The sequence below is a fragment of the Centruroides sculpturatus genome, unplaced genomic scaffold, assembly GCF_000671375.1.
Source record: "Centruroides sculpturatus isolate CEXI.00-Female unplaced genomic scaffold, Cexi_2.0 scaffold1452, whole genome shotgun sequence".
Lineage (NCBI taxonomy): Eukaryota > Metazoa > Arthropoda > Arachnida > Scorpiones > Buthidae > Centruroides > Centruroides sculpturatus.
The window spans coordinates 1-26,552 of NW_019385571.1; the positions used below are offsets into that span (position 1 = coordinate 1).

Here is a 26,552-nt window from a genome sequence, read left to right on the forward strand (position 1 = left end):
GTTTTATTTTTTTAAATTGTATATGATAATAACGAATAAAATCTTTATTAAGTCCGACCCTACTCGAGATATGACATAAGACCACCTGTACTTCTCAACCCTTCGACCTTTAATCACCAAAATTTAATAGAATCAATACCCCTAATACACAAACCTCCGTGCAAAATTTCAGAAATTTTCGACAGAAGGTACGTGAGTTATTAAGCTTCAAAGTGAGTGAACAAAATCGTGTCCCCCATACATACTAACATGAATACATATAGATAAAACCCCCAAATATTTTTAAATTTCTCGACGTTTCAAGCTTCCACGAGTCCAAAAATACAAAAATTTTGTGGGAGGGTCATTTTTTTCACCGATCGCCATACTTTCGGAAAGTAATGATACTTCTTAGCGAGTTACCCAAATAACAATAATCTTATTAAAATGATAAAATGTTATTTTGATATCCAGTTTATCCAGGTAAAGCGTTTGGAAAGAAGTTTACTTAAACTAATTGCAACAGGAACTCCCCGTTCCATTAGAACAAATTACAAGAGAAATTTATTATATTATCAATAATATATTATTCTCTAACGTATAGATATAAGTATTTATCTATATGTACTTATTCTATTAATTCAACATTTATTCTGTTTATCTAAAGTAAAATTTATCTTTTCTCTTATAGAAAGCTTCGGAGAATGGCCACTGCTAATGTAAGTAGACACGCCTTTAATTCAATTGTCAAGAATGTTCTCCCTCCCAATTGCACTTTGGACAAATATGTGACATTTCTGTCATTTGTCACCTGTTCCAGCAAATTTCTTTATCAGATAATTACTTAGATCAGTGTAAACAATCTGTAGATAAAATGGGAGATGCTCTCTTTTTTTCTCTATCTTGGATTATCTTCTAAGACCTTAAATCCTTATTTTAAGCCAAGATATAAGTTTAAAATCTTATAAAAATAATTATTTTAAGCCAAAATTTTCTATTATATCGAAATTTTTAATTACATAATTCTTTAATCGAGCTGAAAATTGGGTTAATTAAATTATATTTTAATTGAGTTATAGTTGTTCTTAATGCTAATTTAAACAAATTTCTATACATTTTAAGCTTAAAAAAGTGTGTAAAAAATTCGATTTATAAATATATAAACTCGCTTTATAATAATATTGTTTGTGTTAAGATTATCATCTTGTGTGACGAAAATATTTATTACACGTAATCAATTCTACTGAAATTATCATTCTAAACAACTAGAGAATAGTGAAATGATACAACCAATTAAGCATGCTTCAAGCATGCTTTATCAAGTTTAGATCAAGTGAACTATCAGCTACTTCCATGGCTTAAATCTATAAGATATTGATTGGTTAAAGAAGCTTTATGTACGCATCCATTATCGTCCATTAGAGTGAAATTATCCTCAACTTCCTCAGACCATTATGTACGCATTGAAAATCTTTGTACTCTTTGAACTCTCAAACATCACAGCAAATGTTGCTTCATCTTGAATCATTACATCTAACAGTAAGTTACATCACTTTCTACACGATAATTCTTATCGGTGCGTGGAGCCTATCGAATAAACTTTCGATAGTGATAAATTCTTACGTGAATTTATCAATTATTTAACTAAATTCATACCTTTTTCTGCTTAAAATTGCGTAAATAAATTAATTACTCGTGCTACTAAGTAATTACTAATCAATTAATAATTATAAATGCCATTAACTTAGGTGTGCATGATCATAGCTAAGAGCAGGACCCCTCGAGCAAAGACCATTTTGGGCTCCTTTCACAGGCCCTTCTTATAAAAATAATATAACGATGGACCCTAAAATCTCTTGGGCCTGGCTTGGCTAGGAGAGATTTTAATACATAAATTTCAGAGAAAAAAATTACATAACGAAGCATAGTTTAGCATAATAAAGTTATGATTAGATGTTTAACTCCTTTGCTTACGTATGCATAAGCATACATAATTAAATTTATAATGAAATTAATTATAATATATATATGTAATTAAATAATTTTAAGAAACAATTAACTGTAGGAGGGAGGAAATTGTATTACATGTTTGTTTACTACTCGCTGCAGTAATTAATAGAAAAAACAAGAGGAGAGACGTATAAAAAAACAGGAAACTAATTCTTCTGGAAAGAATCCAAGAAAATTCTTGGTGAAGACAATATTTGGAAACAGGACCACACCGAGAGCGCATGACCAGTTCTAGCAGCACAGAAGTTTGGGAAAAATTGCCAGGAGGAGAAGTCCATTAAGGAAGTCGCTACCAATTGTAAAAGTCTGCTCGGATATTGAGGAGTTTTGGGGATGCAATGGAGCCATTCTCTGCCATTTTATCTCTACAGATAAAATAGGAATTAATCGATGGGAATTCCTTTTATTTACGAAGGGAATTAAAAAATTCGTGAAAATAAATATAATTTTTATAAAGAAATCGAAACTTAATTATATCAAATTCTAGAATTAAGAGTCCTCCTCCTTCTCCTTCTCATCCCATCCTCCTCCTCCTCCTCCTCCACTCATCATCTTTGGTAAGATGAGAGTGGATTGAATTGAATGCAACTGAGAAAATTGGCGTGAAGGTTTTAGATTTCTTAGGTAAACCGACTTTTTCGTAACTCCTAGATAAAAGTGAAGGGAGGAGAGAGAAAGGAGGAAGAATAAAAAAAATCGATTTAACTCGAGTCATTCGAAAAGCTAATAAAAGTGCAAACAGCTGTTTGGAGGATTCTTGTGGTAGAAAATAAGACAGTTGCTACGAGTTGGCTTGCAATTTTAAGAGTAGGTCAGTCGAATTTGTTACGATGACACATGCTATCGTTGCGGTTTAATATCTTTTCATTCTGATAATAGTTTAATAAATTACGACTAGGCTGTAAACTTGAAAAACTAAGCGTAGCGATCTCGCTATACTTATAAAGTAAAACGCGCGCTTACATGCGGTGTGGTCAAAGTCGTGATAATTACCGGCGAAATTTTTAAAATATTTAACTGTTTTTAAGTAAATAACTTCCTTTTCGTGTGTTAAATCGATTTTTACAACATTTATGGTTATATGAAAGTTGTGTTAGGGCTAAACTTTGATTTGTTGTTGTAATGAGCACTGATGCTTCTTTGTTGTATTTATTATTAAAGAAACACGAAAGGTCATTATCCTTACCGTTATTTAGAAGTAAACTCGATATACATATATATGTATATATTCTTCGATTAATGTAACCATGACAAGTAAGAGATAAAGTAAAAGTACCTTCAAGCGAAAGTAATTTTGGAAACGAAAGTATAACAATCAAATACGAAACGTCTTTCGATTTAATTAATATTCTGTTTATCAAACTCTAGAAAATTTAAATAAATTTTACTTTAAATTAAATAATATAAATAATAAAAACCTTATTTAAGAAATAAATAAATTTGTTGCTTAAAGAAATATATATATATAAAGAAGTTTTTCCCAATAATCGAATTACATCATCAATTATTTGATTGTTTTTTTTTAATTCTTTTTAAACGAAAATCGATTTCTCTTAATTGTTTTTCGATTAATCGATTTTTCTTTCCATTCCTTGTTCTTAATTATCCACTGATCTGTTAATAAAGTTATTGAGTTGTAAACGAAATACAGTCGAACTTCTAAATAGTGGCCATCTTTTATGTTTCATCGGCGGTCGTTGTTTAGAGGTTTGACTGTATTAAGTTGAATTTATTAATTTGTTTTTTTTTTAATATTTAAATGTTTAAAATTCCTCAAAACATTTCTTTACAGACAAATATTTTTTTCTTTCATAGCAATTCATTAATTTTAACTTCTAGTATAAAACTTTATATAATTATTTTGTGTTTACACTCAAGTTAAACGTTGGAATATAAGATTATAAAAATTTTTTATTAATTTCGATAAATTCAGGAGATAAATTTATGAGAAAGTTATTTTGAGTATAGGCAGAACTCTGTAATATAAGTAAGAAAGTATTCGAAACTCGTCTTATCTGTAATTGGTTGGAGGCGTGGTTTTCGAGATGGTGATTGGTTAGATACTTTATAATTGACAGATGTAGATACTTTCTGTCTTTTTAACGACTGTATACGATAATTATATATAATAGATGTGTTTTATGCAGAAAATAAATACAATTTCCTACTTATTTAGCTTCAGTAGATACATTTAATCCTTATAAAAAGATATTTTATTTAATATTTATTTATTTAAAAAATTATCAATATATAAATTTTGAATTCGAATGTATATTTAAATCGTTAAAAACAATTAAAATGAATATATTTTGGTATGTTATTAAACAGAAAAACAATTTTTAGTAATATGCTTACGCCATGGTGCCCTATAGTTGATTAAATGTCGCACAAGAGTAGTGGAATGCCCATTACTCGACGGTCAGACCCGTATTACACGCAAACTTGGATAATTCCTGTGGCCCAGCCATGAGTAAAGTTGATGTAAGTCAATTTTTATCAGAAGGATTTTCGAAATACGATTTATGTTTCAAAGTAATTACGTCCCTCCTGAAGTATTTTTTTTTTATTCAACGAATTAATTACATTTAACTGTAATTTATACATTTATAATCGAGTTATATAAAATTTAGAATTAAATGCCAAGTTTTTAAATTTTTAAAAGGAATTCTTTCCAAGCTTTTTAACTACAAACAACTATCTTTTTTTTTTCAAACTAATCGACAAAGAAAGCTTAAAATGCAAGATAATGAAATTTTATCTCTTCTAAAGAACTGTTAAGAACTTTTATTTATAATTTATTTTTTAAAAAAATAACTTTCAAACTATTTTAAATTAAAAAATCATTTTGTCTGTGTTAATTTCTATCGTAATAAAATTTTAACATTAAAAAATGGACTTTGAACCTTTTAATGACGAGTTAAATTTACGAAGAATTTCATCAGGAGGAAGTAAAAATATAAAAATATACATCACGTTCGAAGAATTAATGAAGTTTTGTAACTTCTTTCCTAAGCTTTCTTTATCTTTATTCAACTATAATTACTAACAGATAAGTTTATATAAGGCCTATATATATTTATATATATATGTGTGTGTGAAAGGAGGAGAGGAAAAAAAAAAAGACCACTAAACCAATTCCACATTATCGTCTAGTTCCCAAGAAAACGTCCAATCCTATTAAAGATTAGAGATTAAGATAATCGTTTCCGAAAAGAAAATCGAAGGAAAAGTTCTTCTCAGATATGTTACCATTCATCATCCGAGAAAATTAATATGGCGACTGATATCATCATGACCAGTGGTAAAGATACAATTTGTCATGTCGTATCCCGTCGTCCTTTTCGTATTAATCTCCTCCCTAATCCCGGCGATCTGGGGATGAAGAGGGGAAGTCCACCGGAAGTACCTAATGCTCCGGTGACGTCATTAAACGGAAGTAAATAGTACTTAAGGTGCTGGAATTTACGTCATCGCTACTGGGGTCGGATGCTGTGTTTAAGTTAGTTACAAACGGGAGTAAATAACACGAATTAAGTTAAACAAATTAATTCGAATTTAATTTTTAAATTATCTAACAGTATCTTAATTACCATTAAGTTTAATTTTATTTTTAATCGATTTTATATTAAATTAATTCACCTATAAATAATTTTTTCCCTGTTTTTTGAGTGAAAAAATGCTTCGGATATCGTCCTGTACGGCTTTTGTCGTGACTTAAATTTCCAATTAAATTTTAATTAAGAATATTTTAACCATCTTTTTTTTTTATTTGTTTACATAATTATAGAAGATTTAACAAATTAAAAAATAAATGATAAAAAATAATGAGTAGGCCTATTAAATACAAATTTATCTTCTTAAATTTTTTATATGATCTACAAATAATGGAATATTCGTTAGAAGAATATTTTAAATAATTTTTTTTTATTAAATTACTATTATTTAAAATAAAATTCATATTCAAATAACGTGTAGAAGCTAAATTTTCTAGTACTGTACTGTACATCATTAATTATAAACGTCTGCAGTTAACTTATCTGCGGATATCTCATGCTTGAGGTTACTTCCAGGGATTAACTTGAAAGGTATTAATCTTTAATTGGTAAACATCTATACTTAATGATTTAAATAAACAATTTTTAATTCAAAATTTCAAATTTTAAAACACATTAAAACCTGTGTAAGCCGGATCGCACAGTATCGAACATCTTTCCGGTTTTGACAGGTTTCCGTATTGAATAGGGTTTTCTTAAAAGAAGAACAATTTTTCAGTTTAGGCAAGTCCGTTTTAGACAGGTTTTACTGTAATTCTTTTCTAAAAAAGTTTATTTTTTTCTTCTAAAAAATTGATATATAAAATTTAAATTTTAAGTGCTTAAAAAACTATCCTATTAAAGCTTACGACGGCTATAAACACTTTAAACATATATATTAATGTATAAAAAAATATAAATTTTAAAGTTTGAAAAATATTTTTAATGTAAAATATAAAGAAAAAAACCTTCCATTAAATGCTATAAAAATATTTATTCTGTTCTGATTTTTTAAATTTGAAAAATAATTTAACAACATTTTATATTACAGTAAAACCTGTTCAAACCGGAAAAATATTTAATACTACGAGATTCCGATTTATACAGGTTTTACTGTATATAGACCTATAAATAATGTCACAATTAATGCAAATAATAACACATGTTTTGGACAATATTCTTAATAAACAAATTTTTTAAGCAGACGAAACGTGGACTAAATATAAAAGAAAAGAAAACGACAGAAAATTTTCGAAACTTAAAAAGCCACCATGCAAAGTTACCTATAAAATAGGAATAAAACTAACCGGAACCGGAATGACGTAAAGCCATTCGTTAGACCATAAAAGGTACGATGTTCATCCTGTTTCCGATATACGAATCGAACCGCAAATTTAAAAATTAAAGCAACCACAAGCGGTATCGATCGCATTAAATGCATGCAATCACAGTCGGGATTCGTACTGATACTCGATGCCGTTCTTTAGATCGGTTGCCATAACAACCTGTTGATTAGAAGTGATCAGCAACCCCAACAATTACGTCATTAAAGTTTACCGGAAGAAGGGTGAAAGTGTTTAAAGCGCATGCTCGACCAAAGATGTTAGTTATTCGGGAAAGATCAGAGGTGAGATAATAGAAAGAGAAAATGAATTAAAGAGGAACACGATGGGAACATGTCTGGCCGTACTCCAGAACAGAAACGTTGTCCAACCCATGATAACCCAATGGGGTTACGGTGTAAATAACGGTAAGTTTGCCAATCCGGTTACCACGCGATGCCGGCCAAGCGCAATTTATTGACAGTTAATACCGTTGCTATGTTATTTACGTGTTTGGTTTGAAAACAGAAATAGTAATTGAAAGTATAAAAAAATTAGTTTCATCATCAGTCGCAGCTAAATTTTATTTTAAATCAATTTAAGTGTAGCGAAGGTTTAGACCACAATTTACGTTGTGAGCAATCATGAGAACCGTCCGGCAAAACATAAAAAAAAGCGCCCCCTTACATAATTCGATAGGTAAGTCTTTTATTACGTAAGATTTACGTAGAGATTTGTTATTATAGTAGTAACCTAATGAAAATAAATCGTGATAGTAAAAATAGCGTAACTATTTACTATGCATAATATTGAAATTAAATTGTGTATATATTAATCTATTTATTTGTCACTAAATATATAATTCAAAATTAATATTATAAAGCATTGAAAAAATTACAAAGAAATTTTATGCAATTATTTAAAATCATTCTAATGAATTTAAAACATTTTTTCGATTTCTGGTTCGTAGTTTTAAAGTTCAAACAGCGTTTTGGGTTTGTTAATTAATGGTAAGATTTATTTAGTGAAATATTCGAAAACGTCTACCTACAATTATATTTTTGACGAAAAAAATATTATATTTACTTCTTAAATTTTCATTAAAATCAGATCGTAATAGCAACTTTTCAATGGGATCAGCAATTAAAAAAGTAGTTGCAAACAGGAAGTTTTTAACTCGTTACCAGAAACTTCTTACAAATTGGAAATACGAGGAACCAGGCGATGTCCGCAAGTAACGCGTTGCTTAGTATTCTTGTAGTATTAATTCTACAATTTGCATGCAAAGATGAATTGATCAACAATTATTCTGATCTTTTATTTATAAGAATGTATTAAAAATTAATCTGGTATGAAGTTTTCTAGTTTTGCTGTTGGCATATAAAACTAGTAAACAATTTTAGCTTTGACACGTAAACCGGTAGATTTTATGGGTATTTATTAACACAGATACATTTTTATACTCCATTAATATGAAATGAGTCATAATATTTTTATGAATAAGTATGGACACATCTAAATGCAATAGGGAATTAACATATGATGGACTTAAAAATGTCGGAAATTAGTTGGCGCTTAATATTTTATTTAATGCATAATTACTGTATTTCTATTTAGGGTAGAAACAGAAAGGCCCCAAGCAGAAAACTATGTAAATGCTACAAAAACCAACATATTCAGTTACGTAGCAGTAATATAGAATTTCTTCGAATTTGTATTAATTGTTTAAAGTAAAATGCTACATCATCGAAACGTCGTATTTTAAACATTTAAAGTAGATAATTAATTTTTAATACATATTTTATAGGAGCTACTTACTCTCTAGGGTCTTATGATGATCAATCTTCGGTTATGTAATTATATATACTATTATTTTATGTTTTATTCTTAGAAAAGTAAAAATATTTTATTTGAAACAATAAGATCATCATCTAAAACTAAACTATAAAATAAGTTTATGAGTAATAAAAGATGATAATTCATTAATAAATTACTTATTTTTATTATTTGGAATTGCAGAAAAATCATTATTTTGTGGCTGGAATCTGACGTCATTTAAGTTTAATTACACTACATTTATAAAAACTTTACATTTAAAAAGTTATATTTGCTACGAAAATATTTAATGTTTATTGATCTGAAGTGGACCGATGATACATCACATCTGTCAATATTCCTTCAGTATATTGACTTTTATCCATTTGTTAGAATTAATTCAAGTGTAGACAAATTTGAAAATTATTAGTTGAAAGGTTTTCTACCGATTTTTTAAGTAGAAAAATATTTCATTTTCATAAAGTTCAAAATAATTTCTAGTGCCATTAAACTGCACGTGTATGTGGAGTTTAACATCAGTGACATTCCCACCGATATAAAGACTGTCAACTCCCTGTGTATAAAAGATTAATAACTAATAAGAAGAATGGATCTTCTGGAAGAATTCATTTATAACATTTGTATATAGATTTGAATAGAAACGGTCAATATTCTGGTTATTTTCTAATAGAAGCAATATAAAAAAATATTGTCTAATGGTTGCCTAGTACATGTATCACTTTCAATATAAATAAATTGTATAGTACAGAATTAAAAATTTATATAAAAATTGTGATGAATGCCATGTTTACAATTTGTAATTGTTTACTATTATGTAAATAAATTGTTAGAAAATAATCAATAAATGTGAATTACTAATAATGATAAATAAGAGATATATTTATCATTTAATATTATATAATTAAATTAGTTCTTTCTATCATATGATATGCTTCTTACTATGTATCCATAAAACAATGCTTTATAAAGGATGGTTTGTATCAGCAACAACTTCATGAAGTTGTTGCTGATACAAACCATCCTTTATAACTATATTTTTTCTTAAAAAAACGCTTCAAATTTTACTAATAAACCAACATTATTGAATTAATTACTTATTTTTAACACCATTATTTTAGGTCCTAATCACTGGTACAAAACACATCCAAATGCATCTGGCAATAAACAGTCTCCAGTGGACATAGTTCCATCCTTAGCCATACCAGATGCATCGCTCTTCCAAAACCAGATCAGATGGAGCTACCATAAAAAATATTCTAAAACGGTAGTCAACAGTGGCCACGGATGGACAGTTGAATACGTCAGCACCAAAAACTGTGAGATTTGTGATAGAAATGATACACCAAGATATATTATAACGATCATATTGGTTTTGCATTTTTTAGATTTTGAAGGCGGTCCAGCTGTTAATAGATATATTTTGGATCAGATACATTGTCATTGGGGAAAAAGTAACGAGCGAGGATCAGAACATACTATCAATGGTTATCAAATGGCTGCAGAAGTAAGCATTACAATTTTCTTGAATTTGCTGTCTGGTTGTTTGTTAGTTTGATTAACAGCCATCAACATCCTTTGTAATATCAAAATTATTACATATCAAATAGGAAATCATCAATGTTTATTGGTTTATATTAACTGGGGAATGAATTTTGGACCTTCTTGTCCCTCACTGACTCACAATTTTGATGATCCATTTTTGAAAAACAACCGGTAACTTTTAACCACATAACCACAGATGTTAACACCACTAGAACCATATTTTCCACTTTCAATCATCTGAAGTTTCAAAGTACATTTTACATTGATGATTTCCTAATCAGGATATATTTCCTATTCTGTGTATAATAAGTTTTGTATTACAAAAGATGTTGATGGCAGTTAATAAAACTAACATTACAATTTTGACATTATCAATTGTCAAAACTGTAATGCAAACTTTATTATACAAAATTTAAAATTGCTGACTATTAATAATCAAAAATAAAATAGCATTTTAAATAGATGAAAACATTTACAATATGCTGACTTAATGTCAATTTCATTTGATTTCTGTTCCACTTCATAATGAAATAGCATATAATATGGATTTTTCTTAATGTACAGTACATACTGTATATAATTGTAAATGTTGGGTAATCAAAGAAATTATTTTATTGTTCCAAATAACAGTAATATCAGATTTAATTATATAAACCAGTTATATCAGTTAATTCTTTTATAGTAGTGTTCAAATTATTTTTATAATTATTTTATTTCTTCAAAATCAAAATGCTGTATAGCCTGAACACACCAAAAAGTTAACAAGTAACCTCAGTTTTGGCTGTTAGCTAAACTTTTATAGTCAATNTAAAATATTTTGGATTTAATAATTATTACAAACAGCGTCAAGCCATAAACTTGTCAACAAAGAGGGTTGTAAAATTATTCTGTGTAGCTAGAAAGCTACGGTTTCTTTTGTTTGAAAGAAAACAGATATATTTAGGTTGTTTAAGTAGTAAATTAATTGGAACTTTTTGATAAAATATATTTAAGTAACTAGATTAAGCGCTTAAAGTTGAGTCGATGTAATTCGATAGCCTAGCATTTAAAGTTCGATAACTCTAATTATCTCTTCATTTTCTAAAATAGGATATTATTTTTTTTTTACTTTATTTTTTTCAGTACTACAGCTTATCATCCTTAAACCATTTATTTTGACAATCCATTTTTCATTTAAAGGTAAAAGGGGGTTACAAAAAAAGGGTGAATCATATTTAACAGTGAAGAAAACTTGTTTATTTTCTATTAACTTTTTGCTAAAGGAATGTAAAATGATTTTGAAAAAGGATCCACGTCCCGAACATAAAAATACAATAAGAGATATATCATATTTACCTTCCATATATCACAAAATGTCCAGAATGATAAAATAAGACCCACTAAGGGATTCAAAATCCGGAATTTCATCATGGAAAGTCTAAGAAACGAAATCAGAAACGGTCAAAATAACTTGATACCATTACATATATTCTATTTACCATATATAACATCTCTAATGATTTAAAACCGAATTTAGGAAGCGAATTAATGAATATAAACATAATATATATACGTATAGAATCTTAATTAAATATGATTAATGCTTCATCATCGTCAGCTTTCGTTCCTCATTTAACTGCTCTAATTAATATAATATAGTAATATAATCCGGATAAAATTTTTAAAGATAACATTATTTATATATTTAATTATCTATATACGATTTAAAATAATAATTTTATACGGTTAAAACTCGATAAATTTTACTTAAAACCTAGTAAAAACTTTAGCTTAAGTACGTAGATAAGTGCGTAACTTCCGAAACTATTTTAACGAATTTTATCGAAATTTTTAAGTAAAATAAATGAAAATTAAATTTTTAGATAATATAGACGTGATATTTTAAGATAAAAATAAACTGGATGACATAAATTTACACGAATTTTTATTAAATTATACTTAAAACTTTCTCAAATATTTTATCTTCATTCGTTAATTTTTAACACTCGGTAACATGACAATTTCGACATTAATCATTAAATAATGTTAATGGATTAGTAGATATGATTAAATATTTATTATTTAAAATATAATTGATTTACTTAAAATAGTATTACAGTATATAGAAAACCAACTCCCGTTTTGCTCATTATCTAATGATGGAAACTAATTAGTTTTGACTTTAGTAATTCGACATTACGAAGAATCATATTTTAAGATAATTATCTAGGGAATTATCTAGATAATTTAATTGCTAATATATTTAGCAAGATTCTCTCCTTCTATCGATCTAGATAAATGTTAAATAATTTAAAGCGAATTAATTTAATCGTTTCTCTCGGAATCATCTACATAATAAGTTAGTTGATAAAAAGTAATAAATTCATCCTTCACTCAATTTAAGTTAAAACTGTTTTAATGATAATTTTAGATTTATTTTTTTTTTTATTTTTTCTGTCCTTCTAATGATCTTTCGACAGAATGCTATTNATATCCTATATATATACACACACACATAAACAAATAATACTTTAATGATGGAAACTAATTAGTTTTGACTTTAGTAATTCGACATTACGAAGAATCATATTTTAAGATAATTATCTAGGGAATTATCTAGATAATTTAATTGCTAATATATTTAGCAAGATTCTCTCCTTCTATCGATCTAGATAAATGTTAAATAATTTAAAGCGAATTAATTTAATCGTTTCTCTCGGAATCATCTACATAATAAGTTAGTTGATAAAAAGTAATAAATTCATCCTTCACTCAATTTAAGTTAAAACTGTTTTAATGATAATTTTAGATTTATTTTTTTTTTTATTTTTTCTGTCCTTCTAATGATCTTTCGACAGAATGCTATTAATTTCTACGAATTTCATTTACTTCACTTTCTTTCTTAATCAAATTATTTGTCGGGTTTCCGTTTCCTTTTTTTATATATTGATATATATATACAGTATATATACGTCAAGCCATTTAGATGCTGTAATATATTGAAATTTCTCGAATATAATTTAATAAAATATATATCTATACACCGCGGCCCAAAAGTCGGTTGACCAAGCGGAAGGCTCAAAAAAATCTATGCTTTAAAGCATTATAATTTGTGAAATTTATAAGTAATAAAGTGTTTAAATGTGGCAATAATCTGGTCTTTTTTACAGTGGTTAATCGAGTTTTGGGCCACCCTATATGTTAAGTTATGGAACCGACAAAAAGTTTTCTATGTAAATTACCTAAAAATTCATTTTAAGTGTATTTTATTTAATGGGTTTATCACGAAATTATTCTGTTTTAATTAAAATTTAACGTGTTTAATCGTATGAAATGCTCGTTTTATATCTTAATCTAAAAAATCTTCTTACAACATATTTTGTATTATTTGATGATGATAATGATAAAGAAGAGTCCAACATCCTTAATTAAGATATCTAGAGACACAGATAATATATACATTTATCCATAAACATCTGTTGAATTTAAATTAAGAATGATGAAGATGATGATGATAGAACGATCATCTGTTGAACTTTGTAGAAATATTTATAGAATTTAAATTAAGGATGATGATGATGATGATGATTGTGGAACATTCATCTGTTAAACTATGTATATCTATTAAATTTAATTTAAGGATAATGGTGATGAGTTTTCATCTATTCAACTTTATGTAGAAATATGTATCTAATTTAAATTAAGGATGATGATGACGGAAGATCCATCATCCTAAATTTAAATTTAATAGATATTTATAAATAAATACGTTCACCTATAATTTTATCAAGGCAAAATGATTATTTAAACAGAACCTCGTATTTATATAAGAATTACTAAAGATTTATATCAGACAGAACAAATTTAAAAAAAAAAAGATTTACATAAAATAAAATATTAAATTTGTGGATTTGAAATTTTTTCTACAAATATACCGAATTTTTAAGACGATTACATCAAATTTTTGTTGACAAAAGAATAGAAAAATCTAGGGAATAGTAAAAACTGTAATGCTTCTTTCCAAAATATCTTCTAAAAAAAAATAATAATAATAATAAAATATTTTCAAGCAATTATTAAAAAATTTTATATAAATAAATAACGTTTTTAAGATTAGACATAAATTAAGAATAATAAAAAAAATAAAATCAATTCCTCTTAGACTCAATTATAGAAGTTTAAATGAATTTAAAAAATCTTTATAAAAAAATATTTTTAACTAATGGACTTTTAAAATATCGAAAAATAATATCTAAAACATCTTCACTACGTATTTGAATCATTTATTTATTTATTTATTTTAAATAAATAAATAAATTCGACGTCAAAGTGACGTAACTTCTGATCAAACTTCTCGTATCTACCTCAGAAAATGGCAATTTTTTTTATATAAAAAATGATTTAAAATATACGATAATGTTTTTATATCGTATTTTAATCGTAGTATTAAAGGATTTTCTTGTATTTAAGGCAAAAATAAGATCTTAAAATTTATAAAATGACGTTGAAATTATTGTAGAAATTTTTTCACTCTTCAGAAAGTTTTACTGTAATGAGGAGACGTGTTTAGTTTATTGTTTGGAATTTAAGGTGCAGTTCCTTTACTAGTTTCTAAATTTAAGAATTATTTTTGTTTTAAATTCCCCTAAAAATTGACACTAAAAGAGTACTCTTAAATTCGTGATAACCTTAAAAAAACAGTGTTTAAATCTACGGTATCGCCCTTCAAAAGTTTGCATCCCTACGGAACTATTTTCTAGTAATTGTATAGACGAACCTATAATAACGACTACCTCCCAACAGCGGCCATAATTTCAGGAACTTTCCCCTTGAACAAAATACGAAATAACCTCTTAAGAACGACCATCCGAACAGCGGCCATTTTTTAATGTCTCGATCAGTGTCCGTTGTTAAGAGGTTTGATATTTAATTTTAATTGCCATTCGACGTTTCCTTCTACTAAAAACTCCATTTTTAAAATTGAGACGTGCCTTAAAATTCGCATTTTTCTTAATCAATTCCGATCACTATCGCTATCATTTATTACATTGATAATGATCGGAAAGACATGAAAATACATTATAGAACCAAGATAATAATGAAATATCCTATATATATACACACACACATAAACAAATAATACTTTATAAAATATAGAAAATTAATAATACTTTTATTAAATGAAATGTAATTTTTCAAGTTATATATCGGGGTTATTACAAGCTTAATAAAAAAGCCATTTCTTTTCTATAAAATCTCTTCTGAAAAAAAGTGAAAGTATCATTTATAAGTTGGCTTTTCCCTCCTCCTCCTCCTCCTCCTCTTCTTCTTCTTCCATTTATTTCATAAACGGAGCCATTTCTAAATCTATCATCTTTGTTTCCCGAATTCTCTTCCCTGATAAAGGATGTTCGATTCATCAAATCAAGTCTCTTCCTTTCCCTTAATTTCTCAGAATCAATTTTATATATACGATATATATCCACTTTTTTTCTATTTTGATTTTTAGCAACTGATATGGGAGAAAGTTCTCTTTAAGAATGACATTTTTCTGTCTTTATTGAAAAATCTTCCCTTCCAGAAAAATAACCCTCACTTCCCCCCCCGCTGCAGTTGTTTCATTCTTCCTCCTCCTTATCTTTAAATTTATCTAAAGAAGTAACACTGTTTGCATTATATAAAATCCTATTTATACGTATGAATTTTTGTATTTTAGTCATTAATAATAATACATTTTTATAGATGAATGCTTGGGAAATTGAAAATCAATAGAGAATCGGATGGAAATCGCTTTGTTCTTCCTCTGTTCTATGATCGTTTCTTTATGTTAAATTATTTTCTCTGCTATGAATGATGCTTAAAGCTAACCATAAACACATAGGTTATCTTCTCACGTGTTTTCGAAATTTATATAAAATGTACTGCACTTAAATGACATATTCGATAAGAGACAAATGGCACAGGTTTAGTACGCATCAATATAGTCAAATTTATACGTACGTAAGAGAACATACTGTAAAAAATATGATATACATACGCGTGCATCGATAAATTGATATCCCTGTTCAATCATGTTCACACTTACCACTCATTCATTCACTACAAATTTGATCTGTATATCCACTTTAACAAACACAACTTACTCCTACATGCTGTTGAACTACCCTGCACGAAACCATTCCTTTACACAATTCACTCCTACATGCAACCACTCTATATGGAATCATCGCTACACGCAATCATTCTATACGGTTCCATTTTTTATTCACAGCAATGTTTACATAACTACATCATTCCTGTGTATATTATAAACACATACAAACAGAGAAGGGGAGTCATATATACACACAGACATACACTTAAATGCAGTCAACAGACATGTACAGTACAGTACTGTAGAGGGAGAGAGAGGCAGACAGACAGACAGGCATTATTCCTATATATGTGTGTTCATTCTTATAAACACATAGAGAGGATTAAAAAACCAGACATGAAGAGAGAAACAAGGAAGCTTCATCTATACATATAGACGCACAGACAATAGACACAAGGAAAGAGAGAAAGAGAGATACAAACGCACATACAGACACACATACATACATCACTTGGAAGTAGTCAAATCATGTGGAGAACACTTCCAAAGGCGTATCTCACTTCGGAAATCTCGACATCGATTTTTCAAGAAAACAATACCTTTGCGACAAATAACAAATTACAAAAACAAAAAAAAAATAGGATAAAATAAAAAAAGAAGGAAGCGAGAAAAGAAATAAAAACAATTTTAAATACGTTTTTCTTAACTTCCCCAACAGAAAAAATAAAAAAATTCCGTAAGAATTTTTCATATCTTGGCCGCATCCTCACCATTTCTCCAACAATATCAAAGGCTATTTTTGTGAACAAAGTATGCGTTTGTTGGAGGTTCTAAACTTTAATTTTGTTATTCAATCCGATAGGAATGTCGACCAGGCATCCGTTTACGTACATCATTATGCATTTTCGCTATAAATGAATTCGTATAACGGAATTCCGTCCAGGATGAAAACGGATATCGCTCCGGACATCCACTTTTCCAATATTCGCTTTCGGAAAATGATCTGTTTGCCTAACTCCAATAACATTTTTAACTAAAAGTTACTTTCTAACACCCTCCGAATATTTCCTAACCATCCTCTCCCGCCAACCGGTCACGTGATCCACATCCCCATCTTCTCCACGCTCCTCCACATGTAGAAATCGAATAGTAAAAGCGAAAGATATTATTAATTTTAAACGAGAAAAATCATTAAATTATTTTAAGAATTTAAATTAATTAACGGAAATTTTAAAAAGTTTTATAAATATTTTTAACCCGTTTAAATGATTTTATTCGGGAGACGTTCCTGTGTGACGCAGCTCCCGTTTACTGTTTAATATTGATTAGTGAAGAGAATGTGTGTATAAATGTTTGTTCTAATATTTTTTGTTGTATTTTATACCCGAGACATTCCTCTACGACGAAACTTTTAGAAGATAATTTATGATTTTAGCTCCAAGTGTAACACGAGTGTTGCTCATATTTTACGATCTCGCATAGGACGATCTAATTTTTAAAAACTAAATTATACGTATACATGTCAACTTATAAAAGTGTAAAAAAAGAAAATAAGTCCTCCCTTCCATCCTCCTATCCATAAGTGTATCATCTTCTAACTCATCTGGAGATTGGAGTGTAGTATTTTGATCCCATGCTTCAAATATACAGGAAGAAATTAATTTTATTAATAGAATTTTAATATATATAATTCGTTTCTAATATATTTTTGTATGATCCATTCTTTAAAGTTTCTCGTTCAAAGCATTTTTTAACATATTAAATTAATGTTATGTATGGTTTTGTTTTTTGTGTGTGTATATATTTGGTTTAAAGATTTATGTTGTAAATTTAAAATATTTTGAGGTTTATTTTAAAATTATTGTATAGTTATTTTCAATTTAAACTTTTTTGTAGTTTATTTATTTATGGAGACTATTCAGAAGCTATTTTTTCTGCAACTTTCTAAACATTTTAACGCATTTTATCCATTTTTCCTTTCCCTAAATATTGATTCGAAGTGTCTAAAATATTAAATATTAAGCATTTTAACTCTCCAAATTAATCTTCCAACTGTTAAACTATCCTATCGCTTTAACTCACCTCAAAAAATCATTCGAAGCATCTTACAGTAACATTCAAATACTTTATATAACCCTGAAAGCCTTTAATTCGAAGCCTTAATTAAGTACTGAATTAAAAAATTAGCATTAGTTCAATTGAAACCACTCAAGAGTTGCATCCAAAATTCATCTTTTCATTCTACTCCAAGCAAGCATTCTTTAAAGTTTGTTCAAAGTATTCCTTATTCTACTCACATTTTATCCTTCAGGCTCTAGTAAAAAAACATACTTTAAGGTACCGTTTGGAAATATCTTTAAAGATCTACTCGGTAACCTTTCGATAACACTTCAAACTGAACCCAAATCATCCACAGACTCCGCTATAAGTTTACCTTTACACCTATCTAACTCTATTTACAGTTTGTCAAGCAATCAAAATTCATTAAGGAGATCATTTTTAACATAAAATTCAATGATATCAGGATATCACTCCTGCCAAATTTTCCTTTAAAGGCAATCAAGTAGAGCGTAAAGGAAGCATTTCTTGATAAAGATAAGGTAAAGATGAGGAGGAGGAGGAAGAGGAGGGATATATTCCTCCTTTTAGAGAAAAGAATCAAAGGAAATTTATATCTGACATCCGAGACATATTGTATACCAGAATTCCAGAATTTTTTTATTAGATTTATCTAAAATAAGTTTTGACAAGGTAAAGAAAAAAATTATATATATATATATATATACACACATTCAAAGGGTGATTGGCAGTGTTGAAGATATCAAAGATTTAACTTCTTTTTTTTCCTTATTTTTCTTCTAGAGAAGGTAACACATAAATGCCTGATGGTATCGACAGATTTTTATGGGGAAAGTAGGGGGAAAATATGTAAAATTTTAAAGATGTAAGAGGGGAAAAAAATACTAATTTGGAACTGCTAGAAGAGAATTGGAATTGTCTAGCACAAGCAACGAGTTAGTAGTTTTCATTTAATCCGACTCCAAAGAGACGTGATGACGAATCAAATTACAAGATTAAGAAAACAAAAATTAAAATAAGAATTTTTCAAGAAGAAACTACAAGAAAAATAATCATAAAATTTAAGAGAGAGAAGCAAAAGAAGTAGAAGAAGGAGGGAAAAAATGGAGCAGTAAGTAACAATAGGAAACAAAATATTTTACGAAAAAATCGACTTTTAAATACTTATTCCTATTTAACTTTACATTTTTGCTAGAAAGATATTAAATTACTTCGTATTTTTTTTATTTTATGTGTATCATCAGTATTTTTTTTTCTTCTTATAATCCTTTAGACGTAGATGGATTTTAAGTAGAAGTTCTTTTTGTAGAGGAAAGATTATGATCTGATCCGAATTTTACTTTTACTCGACTTTTTTTTTCTCTTCTCCTCCTATTTTTAAAGCATGGAAAGATGAGATGGAACCGTGTGTTTTGTTTAAACTTTTCGGAAATTGGGTTGCTAATCTTATAAATGAGGATAACTGCGATTTCAAGGATCGAATTTCTGATCGAGATAAACTTCCGATTAGTACAAATATTTAATTTTGAAAAATCTTTATGCTTTCTCTCCTTGAAGGACTTTCAAAATTTTTTTAGAATTAAGATGAAAAAGTTAATAATAATAATAACATAAGAGCATTGTGAGATGGTTTAGATGATGCTTGTGGAGCTCTTTCAAAGAGGGATGTGGGATGTTCTGAAAGGAGGTGTGTAGAAGAACTTTCCGAGTTGAATTTTATAGTGTTTCCAGATAAGATCTATGATATGCTTCGAGACGGATCTTCTAAGATATTTGGAAAAGTCCATGAATGCTTCGAGACGAAAATTATGGAGCGCTTTGAATGGGATGCTGTGAAACAAAATTTATAGATGCTTCGCTTAAATCTTATCAAATGCTTGGAAATAAATATTTTAAGTTACGCAGGTCCTAAGAAGAGATGTCTATATATTGCTTTGGAAGGAAAGTACAGTCAAACCTGTGTAAAACCGAATATTTTTCCGTTTGGCGGATGTTTCTTTAACATAGAAAATCGCTCGTTTCGAATAATTTTGTCCTGTTTACGCAGGTTTCTCTTTTTTACAGGTTCCGTTTTGGGCAGGTTTTACTGCATATGCGGTTGTACTGTATATTGATAAGAAAAGTCAAATATGGATAATTTCGAGATTAATTTTCTAAGATGCTTACGGAATGCTCCGAGAAGAAATTTATGGGTTGCTTAGAGGAGAAGCACATAAAATGCTTCCATTCGATGTTTGAGTGAAGATGAACCTTGACATCCTTCATCGTGAAGTGTAAATACTTTTACTGGCGCCGTATTAATGACTTTCCAGCCAATTTTTTGTAGATATTTGGGTCGAAATTTGAAAAAAAATTTAGTCCTATGAATTCCTGCTGTTGTCCTTCTGGAAAGATCAGGGACAGGAAGTTCCGATTAACCGTATACGAACTTCCGGTATAGACTGGAAATCACATAATTTTAATTCAAAAATTTTACTTAGAACGAAATTACATAGATGATCTGCACGACTCTATTGCTAACAGGAAAAGTATGATGTACAGGGGCAAGACATTATTTGAGATGGAGAGCATATTTTAAATTAAATAAATTAAGAATACGATTTAAAATTGCAGGAATTATTATAATTTTTGCTCGTTTATGAAATCTTACAATTACTAAAAGTTTAATTTAATTATAATTAAAACGGAGCACGTGATCACACTCGGCACTCGATTAACTTCCTCGCTCCATTTAAAGTGCATAAATTTATAAATAAAACTTTAAATTACGCATAAATATTCTTTAGAATAGAAAAAAGAATTTAATGAGGAAATTTCTTTCCGCCCGTGACGAAAATTTCGACATAAAATAATATTTATTCCACTCCTCCATCTGGTGACGACAGTCGGAAGCAATTTTGGACTTGATCTGTCGTCGGTGGGAGACGATAAACGGAAAACGAAATTTAAAAATTAATAAACTATAATTTACTAAACTTTAACGGGTTTATAAGCAATATAAGAAGGAAGAGAAAGGGGAAAGAAGGAAAAGATGGAGGAAAAAATCTATAGGAGCCCGTTTGACGTTATGAACGTAGTGATTCACGTCAAGTGGTAATCTCTGGTGATTGGACTTGACCCTGTCTGGATGTTGCCAACGGCGACAATCCCTTCAACACAGACCACATGCTACATTTCAGATGACCATTGGTCATTAATTCAATCCCGGGTGGTACACGTCATGTAAAACTATCCAGTCATTTCTAATCCTTTGCCATTGTAGGAATAAAGTAGGAGTTGTAGTATTAGTGGGAGGTAAACTCGGAATCCATAACCTTAATCGTCTTAAAACTTATTACGAATAATATAAATGATCCAATCTTTCTATCATTTAACATTATCCCCGAGTTTAGATAATGGATGAAAGTTTCCAAAAATTAATTTTCTCTCTTCTCTCTCTCTCTCTCTTCTCTCCCCCTCTTTGCTAAATTCTAACGTAATGATAATGGTAGAAAGGTTTGTTTAGTAATTTGTGTTGTGTTTAGATCCGTTCGGAATCGTTAAAGAGTAGGAGAAGGAGGAGGAGGAGAAGGATGAAGAGAAGGAAGAGGAAGATCGAATTATCTTTGATAAAAATAAAGTTTGTAAGTGCTAAATTGTGTTACATTTCTGTCTGAACTTAAAGTTTTTTTAAGCTTCAATTTTGTTAAAATACTCTAAAATATATATACATATACAGTTGTTCCAGTTCAACCTCCGATAGAAGCCACCTCCCTACGACGGACACCTCGAAAGAGTGGCTATTTTTTGTGTAAACAAAAAAACAAATGCGTACGGAATAACCTCCAAACGGTAGACATCTTTTACGTTCTAGTGGATGTTCGTGTCCGTCGTTCGGAGGTTTAACTGTATTTATATATAAGTATACTTTTTTTTTAACTTAAATTTTTGTAAGGAAGTCGATTTGTTTCTCTCAAAATTTATGTAACCGTGCTGATATATCTTGAAGTATAAATCGAAACAATGATGATACGGGTTAGAATAGATTTGTTTTCTATATTTTTATACTAGAAAAGAGAGCGATGTATCGATTTTAAAATACAGGCCGAACCAAAAGTCAGTTAACCACGTATGGCGTTTTCTACTTGTATGGCAAGCAAACTTCTGAACGAAAATCGTAAACTGAGTCTAGAAGTTGGAAAGAATGAGATTAATTGGGTTAACCGATTTTTGGGCCACCCTCTGCACAATTAAATAACCAAGAATTAAAATCAATTAATTATTATTAATATTATTATTATACACTTTAAAGCGTCTATAAATCTTAAATTATCGGGAAAAAATTAGAAAAAAAAGACGCACGTCCGTGTGTAGATCGGTATTAAAAAAAAATAAGAAAAAAACAAGAAGAACTACCTTTAAAACTCGATATAAATTATTCGTTAAAGGGTGGAAATTTAAGAAAAATAATTAGCAGAATGATGTGAAATTCATTGTTTAAAATGTAATTGTTGGAAACATGTTGTTTCAGTTATAAAAAGTGTCTTCTTGTCATGGCGCGCGACAATCATTGCATGTAGCTGTCATTCTGCCCCCTTGTTAAAGTGTCCTTCATTAACAGCTCTACTAATGTATCTTAAATGCTCCTTTTTTTTCATCCTTTCTTCCTTTCTTTCTATATAAAAAGAAAGAAAAATATATCCAAGATAATAACTTAACAATCGAAATCGAATTTTTTTTTAGGGTTTTTTTTTCTTGACGTCACTCTCGTGGCCTTTGGCCAAAATTGATAACGTCACTTTTGATGTATAGACGTATAATATATAAATTTTTATTTACTTATTTACTTATTTCCTCCCCCTTTAAAATTCTACTAAAATAGAATTTATATTGGGGAATTATATATAATTATGATAGTTACAGTCTACTGCTAGGACCTCTTCCAGGCACGAGGCGGTAGCTTAAGAGATTTTGTATATACAGTATTATTTATTTAGTAGCGGAGAAGATTCTCCTGTACTTCTGAATTGAGGCCTCGTGTTCTTTTTACTATAAAAGGCCCTTTCCCACCGACTTGTATATATTTTTTGTTTAGTGGAGAGAAGGCCTCTTACGTTATAACAAAACCTGGGAAGGGTTTCCTATATGTTCTAGTTTAAGGCTTGGTGTATTTTTATATACAAGAGGATCTTTCCCACCTAAAATAATGATATAGTTTAGAGCCTTTTACTACGCCCTTTATATACATTTATTATTTAGTGAAGAGGAGGGCCTTTTATCTTATAATGTAAGACTTCGTAGCAATAGCGGTTAAGAGCCTTCTGTATGTTCTAGTGTAAGGCCTGGTATGTTTTTGCGTATAAGAAGTCCTTTCTATTTCCCAAATGATAACTGTTATTGCTTATATGTTACGCCCTTTATATATATTATTGTTTAACGGAGAGAAGGGCCTCTTACATTATAACAAAAGCTGGAAAGGGCCTCCTATATGTTCTAGCTTAAGGCATTTTTTGTTACGAAATCATTGAGCTGCAATTTTCAAATTGCAGACTTGTACAGTACATTTCCATCGTCGTTCGTCCGTCTGTCTGTCCTTCGTTAATCCTCTAGAACTTCGTTAATCAGGCCTGGACCGGAAGTCACGTGATTTCAATTCAAAAATGTCTCCAGAACGGAGTTAGGTAGATGATTAGCGTGACTCGATTGTTATCAGGAAAAGTATGATTTACAGGGGCAAGACACTCAAAATCCAGACCAAATATAGAATGTTTAGGAGCCGGAAGTCCCGATTAACTGTATACGGACCGGAAGGCACGTGATTTAAAAAAAATTAAAACTTGTAGCCAGGAATTGTGATGTCGCCAGAGTAAACAATTGCTCGTTAGTTTAAGAGAATTATTTATGCCGATATTGGCCTTAAAAATATTAAAATATAAAGTTAAAATTGTTGTAAATAAGTATAAAAATAATTTATATTATAATAAGCCGAAGAACGAAGGATTTTTAAGAAACAAAACTAGTGAAATTGCTCTAAAATAATAATAATAATAATCCATAAACTTGGGATAATTGACGTTCGATTGAGCTGAATATTGACGGCGATAATGGCGCGAATATTGCAATTTTTAGTAGGAGAAAAAAACACCCTTTTTCATTAAAATATAAGAAAAAAAATCTATAGATTCCACACGATAATCTTCGGCATTAACTACGTGAAATATGCTTACTTAACTAGAATACAGCTCACACTTTCTCACTTTACACATGGAAAATCGATGATAAAACTTGAATAATTATACAATTTTGAAGATAAACCAAATTTACGGACATAATAACAATTTTTTTTAACATAAAAGTTAAATCGAGGTTAAAGTTATGATTTTTTAATGAAAAAACTTGTATTTTTTCTTTTTTAGTCAAGAGAACGTTCGATTTTTTCGTATTTCCGCTTCTTCCAACGCATTTTTTTTATATTTAATTAACGATTTTATAATCAATAGTTACGTAAATTAATTTTAAACAATATCTTTGAGCATTATACATGCAATTACACCACTTAAAATAGAAAATAAACGACATTCAACGCTTTAGAAGCAGTTACGTAGTTAAATATAATCGAGATCACATTTTGTGATTTATATATAAGTGTATATAAAGATCTTACACGTATATTTACTCATTTTTTACAGTTTACAGTTTATAAATTAATCAAAATAAATAATTTTACCGTTATTATGAGCCTGCTAAAGGGGTTTAAAGTCTAGAGATAAGCTCACTTACTTTAAAATTAAAAAAAAAATTTAAGGTTTATAATTTAAAAAATTGGTTATAAATAGTAAAAAATTAGAAAATGTTGAAAAATTACCTTAATTTTAATATAAAAATCACAATGCTGGGTTGCAATTTTTAATATATGGTCTCGATTTTAGTAGTGTCTTGCCCCTGTAAATCATGCTTTTCCTAATAGCAGTCGAGTCATGCCGGGCATTTATCTAAGTAAAATTTTAGAGTTGAAATCACGTGACCATCGGTCAGGCCCGGAAGTTCGTATACAGTTAATCGGAACCTCTTATTCCTAAGTTTTTCATATACGATCTCAATTTTCATCTATTACAAAATTCATACGGTCAGACTGGGTCAGAGAGAGAGAGACAGACAGACAGACAGACAGACAGACGACAGTGGGAGAGAATAGTCAAATTAAATCAAAATTACGAATTTTTTAATGAAAAAAAAAACTCATTTTTTCAATCGGGAGGACGTTCGAAATTCTTCGTTTCTGACGCAATTTTTTTGCATTTAATTAATGATTTTTCAATCAATATTTATGTAAATTAACTGTAATCATCGTACACGCGCATTATACATAAAATTACACCTCTTAAAATAGAAAATTCACCTCATTAAAGATTTGAAACTGTTATAAAGTTTAAATATAAAACGAGATTAAACTGTATAATAATTTATAATTTGTATATTTACTCATTTAAAAAGAGTATTTTTCTGCAGTTTTCCGTTCGTAAATTAATCGAATTAAACAATTTTACGCTTATTATTTGTTGCTGCTGCTGCGGTTTGCAGTCTGCAGATAGGTGGGATTGGTAATAAATCACAAAACCTTCATGTACAGCCACTTTTAGCTCCTAACATATTGCTACTACGACCCGAAAGTTTAGCGTAGAATAACAAATATTTTTGTGGGCTAAATTTACTGAATTTTGAAAGGAAGAGTGCTTTACTTTTTCTCTAAAAAGTAAAAAAAAGAGAGAGAGAAGAAGGTATGATAAAGGAGCTAAAGTTTGTTCGAGATCATTTATTATTATATTAATAGAAGGACAACTTAGAAATCGTGATTAAATTTACTTTTTTTTGCTGTTTATTCTTGTAAAATTTATTTTGTAATTATAATTAAGCAATAATCTGCTTTTATATATGATTTATTTTAATCTATATCTTCATATTAATGATTTTATCATTTTATCTTTAAGCTTTTCCATTCGGTTTACATTGATACCTCATCCCGGTTATCTTATCTTTCAGGAAGAAAACTGTAGCCTCGTATATTGTTATACGTATCTAAATATTGTTTTGGGATTGTTCGTCATCTGTATTCACTGTCTTCATCATTCTTATATGCATATTTTTTCGGTTGTTCTCCTCCGCATCTCTCATCTTTGACATCATTTTTCGGATGCAAAC

The 26,552-nt window shown here is 29.0% G+C and overlaps 1 protein-coding gene across 4 annotated transcripts; it reads left to right on the top strand.

The window, feature by feature from the left end:
- The first annotated feature begins 7,124 nt into the window (after positions 1–7,124).
- LOC111640214 (carbonic anhydrase 1-like) lies at positions 7,125–10,468 on the top strand. Of its 4 annotated transcripts, XM_023386215.1 has the most exons (4): positions 7,783–7,854; positions 7,955–8,074; positions 9,799–9,996; positions 10,066–10,468. In XM_023386215.1, exons 2-4 carry the CDS (start codon positions 7,975–7,977, stop codon positions 10,233–10,235), a joined length of 468 nt encoding a protein of 155 aa, XP_023241983.1. In that variant the 5' UTR covers positions 7,783–7,854; positions 7,955–7,974; the 3' UTR covers positions 10,236–10,468. The 4 variants fall into 4 exon arrangements, with proteins under 4 accessions (XP_023241984.1, XP_023241985.1, XP_023241983.1 ...); XM_023386216.1 differs by lacking the exons at positions 7,783–7,854; positions 7,955–8,074 and adding an exon at positions 7,125–7,272; XM_023386217.1 differs by lacking the exons at positions 7,783–7,854; positions 7,955–8,074 and adding an exon at positions 7,341–7,543.
- The last annotated feature ends 16,084 nt before the right edge of the window (positions 10,469–26,552 follow it).

Bases quoted from the DNA above. Each gene is read 5' to 3' on its own strand.
- LOC111640214 (XM_023386215.1), top strand. From the start codon at position 7,975: ATGGGATCAGCAATTAAAAAAGTAGTTGCAAACAGGAAGTTTTTAACT. The intron at 8,075-9,798 runs GCAAGTAACGCG...CCATTATTTTAG, and splicing joins CGAGGAACCAGGCGATGTCC to GTCCTAATCACTGGTACAAA. The intron at 9,997-10,065 runs GTGAGATTTGTG...TGCATTTTTTAG, and splicing joins ATACGTCAGCACCAAAAACT to ATTTTGAAGGCGGTCCAGCT.